This window comes from Elephas maximus, chromosome 10 (assembly GCF_024166365.1).
Source record: "Elephas maximus indicus isolate mEleMax1 chromosome 10, mEleMax1 primary haplotype, whole genome shotgun sequence".
In the NCBI taxonomy this organism is placed as follows: Eukaryota; Metazoa; Chordata; class Mammalia; order Proboscidea; family Elephantidae; genus Elephas; species Elephas maximus.
This window is the reverse complement of record NC_064828.1, coordinates 111591162-111594238: the sequence shown is the minus strand read 5'-3', so window position 1 is coordinate 111594238 and position 3077 is coordinate 111591162. Positions and strand designations below refer to the sequence as shown.

Genomic DNA, 3077 nt, shown 5'->3' with positions numbered 1-3077 from the left:
GAGGCCCGCGGAGTTGGGGACTTCCTCCCGCCCCCTAAGAAGCCTCAGCCCACGTTCACAGTTGAAAGTACGCACCCGGCGCGTCCGGGCGTCTCCGCTGGGAGTAGGGCTGCCGCGCTCCGGGTCGGCGAAGGTGGCCCGACTCGGGCGCTCCAGTCTCGACGTTCCCGGGGCGGAGAGCAACGTCCGGGGACGCACGGGACGGGTGCGCCCAGCGGCCCGGGCTGCGCCGGGCGAGGCCGGCGGTGGGAGGGGAGCGCTCGGCGTTCAGGCAACAGCTACCCCTAGTGGGAGAGCCGCCGGGCCGCCGCCGCCCCGCGCCCCTGCCCCGCGCCCGCCGCCTGCTCCGGGGGTTCTCCTGGCCGGCGGGGGCACCAGGCGGGCGCTCTTAACCCCTCTCCCGGCCGGGCGCCCGCCGGCCCGCGGGCCCTGCGCTCCCACCTCCTGGCCGGCCCTGGCAGCGGCGGCTGACCCCGGAGCAGTGGCGCTGGGCAGACACGCGACAGGACGGGGCGGGCGCGGCCAGGGCGGCGGGCGCGGACAGCTCGGGGGGCGCGGAGGTTGGTGTGCGTGGCGTGGCGGTGCGGGGGGCGGCCGTGTGCGATCGCGAGTGTGAGCGCGCGCGGGAGGCGGCGGGCGGGCCGGGCGCGGTCTCCCGAGGCAAGCGGCGCCCGCGGAAGAGCAGGCAGGCGCGGGGACGCAAAGTTGCCTCCGCGAGGGCCCAGTGTCCTCGGCGGGCGGGAGCCCGGGACACAGAAGCGGCGACCGCGTCCCGGGCTCCCGCGGCACCTGGGCAGAAGCCCCCTCACCAGAGGCTGCGGCGTGGGAGCGTGGGCGGTGGCGCTGGCAGCGTGGGCGTCGGCGCGCGGGAAACGAACCGGAGCTCCGGCGCGGCTGCTGGGGAGCCGCTCAGGTGCGCGGCTAGAGGGGCGCAGGTCAGGCCAGCGCTCCAGGGAGGCGCACAGCGCTGGTTTCCGGATCTCCGGGCAGACGCCGGGACCTGGCCCAGCTCCGGTCCCTGCGGCCGCCGGGACCTGGCTCCCGCCTCTGAGAGCGCCGGGCACTCGGACCCTCCCCCGCCTGCCCCTTGCGCCCCGCCCGCCCTGCCCCTGAGCCCCGAACATTGGCCGAGCCGCTGGGTGCTCCCTCCGGGCTCAAGTTTCAGGGGGCGGGCCCGGCTGGAGGTGGAGTCTCCCTCCAATTGAAGCTTCAGCTATAAATTGAGCTCCCGCACGGCCAAAGCCCAGATGCCGCGCCAGGCCGCCCCGCGGTCCTTGCCCGGAGTTGGTGGGGGGGGTCAGGGGTCCCGGGGGGCTGCGACCACCATGCTCCGCTCCCTGCTGCTTCACTCGCTGAGGCTCTGCGCCCAGACGGCCTCGTGCCTCGTGCTCTTCCCGCGCTTCCTCGGCACGGCCTTCATGCTCTGGCTTCTCGACTTCCTGTGCATCCGAAAGCATTTCCTGGGCCGCCGCCGTCGGGGCCAGCCCGAGACCGAGGTGGAGCTCAACAGCGACGGCGAAGAGGTGCCCCCCGACGACCCCCCCATCAGCGTGTCCGACGACAACCGCCTTTGCACCCTGGCGTCGCTCAAGGCAGTGTGGCACGGCCAGAAGTTGGATTTCTTCAAACAGGCGCACGAGGGCGGCCCAGCACCCAACTCCGAAGTGGTCCTGCCCGACGGCTTCCAGAGCCAGCGCATCCTCGACTATGTGCGTGGGAACCGCCCGCTGGTGCTCAATTTCGGCAGCTGCACCTGACCCCCGTTCATGGCGCGCATGAGCGCCTTCCAACGCCTGGTCACCAAGTACCGGCGCGATGTGGACTTCCTCATCATCTACATCGAGGAAGCACACCCTTCCGACGGCTGGGTCACCACAGACTCTCCCTACAGCATCCCGCAGCACCGAAGCTTGGAGGACCGCGTCAGCGCTGCACGGGTACTGCAGCAAGGCGCTCCCGGATGTGCGCTGGTTCTTGATACCATGGCTAACTCCAGCAGTTCGGCCTACGGCGCCTACTTCGAGCGTCTCTACGTCATCCAGAATGGCACCATTGTGTACCAGGGTGGCCGTGGGCCCGACGGCTACCAGGTAGCAGAGTTGCGCACCTGGCTGGAGCGCTACGATGAGCAACTGCACAGTGCTCAAACTCGTCGGGTGTAAAAAACTAAGGACAATTGACTGAAGTTGTCGGGTTGCACCTTCGCGCATTCAAGGCCCACGTGCAGGAGCCCCAAACGAAGTCAACCTTGGCGAGGCCTCTGTGGCATGTTTGCGCTGAGCCAGGCGCCGCAGGCTGAGCCTGTGCCCTCAGCCAAGCCACCTAAAGACTCTCCCTAGGGACTCTACTTCTGGAACTGGCTCTGCCTGTACCTGCCAGACTCGCTCTTAAGTCCCCTTCGGAGCGTGATGCAGTGCTCGCTCTTGCCCTATGTGCCCCAGGACTTGTCCCCACAGAGGCCTCTACCATGCTTGCTGGCGCCCCCTCCCCAGAGAGGAGTCAGAACGCCTTCATTCAGAAGCGGTGACCCCATGCCTCTCCAGCGCAAAGAGAACTTGGCGGCGCCAGAGCGCTCTGAGCACAGCCGAGCTCCAGTGGCGCGCAGAGCGCGCACTAGTTGCCTGGCACCCACACCTGTCCCTGCTGCTTTTGTGTCTATTTCTTATCCCTGAGTTGGGGGAGGGTAAGGGACCACGGGTCGGGAAGGGTGGGCAGGGTCGTTTTCCACTCTTGTTTTCGGTGCGCTAGAGCCCCACTGCTGATGACGAACTGTCTCTAACTGGTCTTGACCACGAGCTGATTCCGAATTGCAGGGAACTCGCAGCAGCGCCTAAACCGAGAGGGGAAAGCGCTCTGGGTTTCCGAGAAGAAACCAACTTAAAGGGGGTGGTAGAGGGAGGTGGGGGGAGGGGGGTTCCGGACTTGAGAGTCCAGAATGGCTCCAGAGGCATTGGTGCGAGAGAAGAGGCTGGGACTCCTAGGAAGCGGGTTTGGATTGTGGGAGTCCGGGGGAAGGGAGATGGGGGAGAGTCTGGGGACCCCGAGTGAGGGGCCTCCTGGGCAGAGGTGCCCATTGT

At 68.2% G+C, this 3077-nt stretch overlaps 1 protein-coding gene across 1 annotated transcript; it reads left to right on the top strand.

Moving 5' to 3' along the window:
- Window positions 1-1220: 1220 nt before the first annotated feature.
- DIO3 (iodothyronine deiodinase 3) lies at window positions 1221-2673 on the top strand. The gene has a single exon (XM_049898340.1). It carries the CDS (start codon window positions 1248-1250, stop codon window positions 2160-2162), a length of 915 nt encoding a protein of 304 aa, XP_049754297.1. The 5' UTR covers window positions 1221-1247; the 3' UTR covers window positions 2163-2673.
- Window positions 2674-3077: the final 404 nt, after the last annotated feature.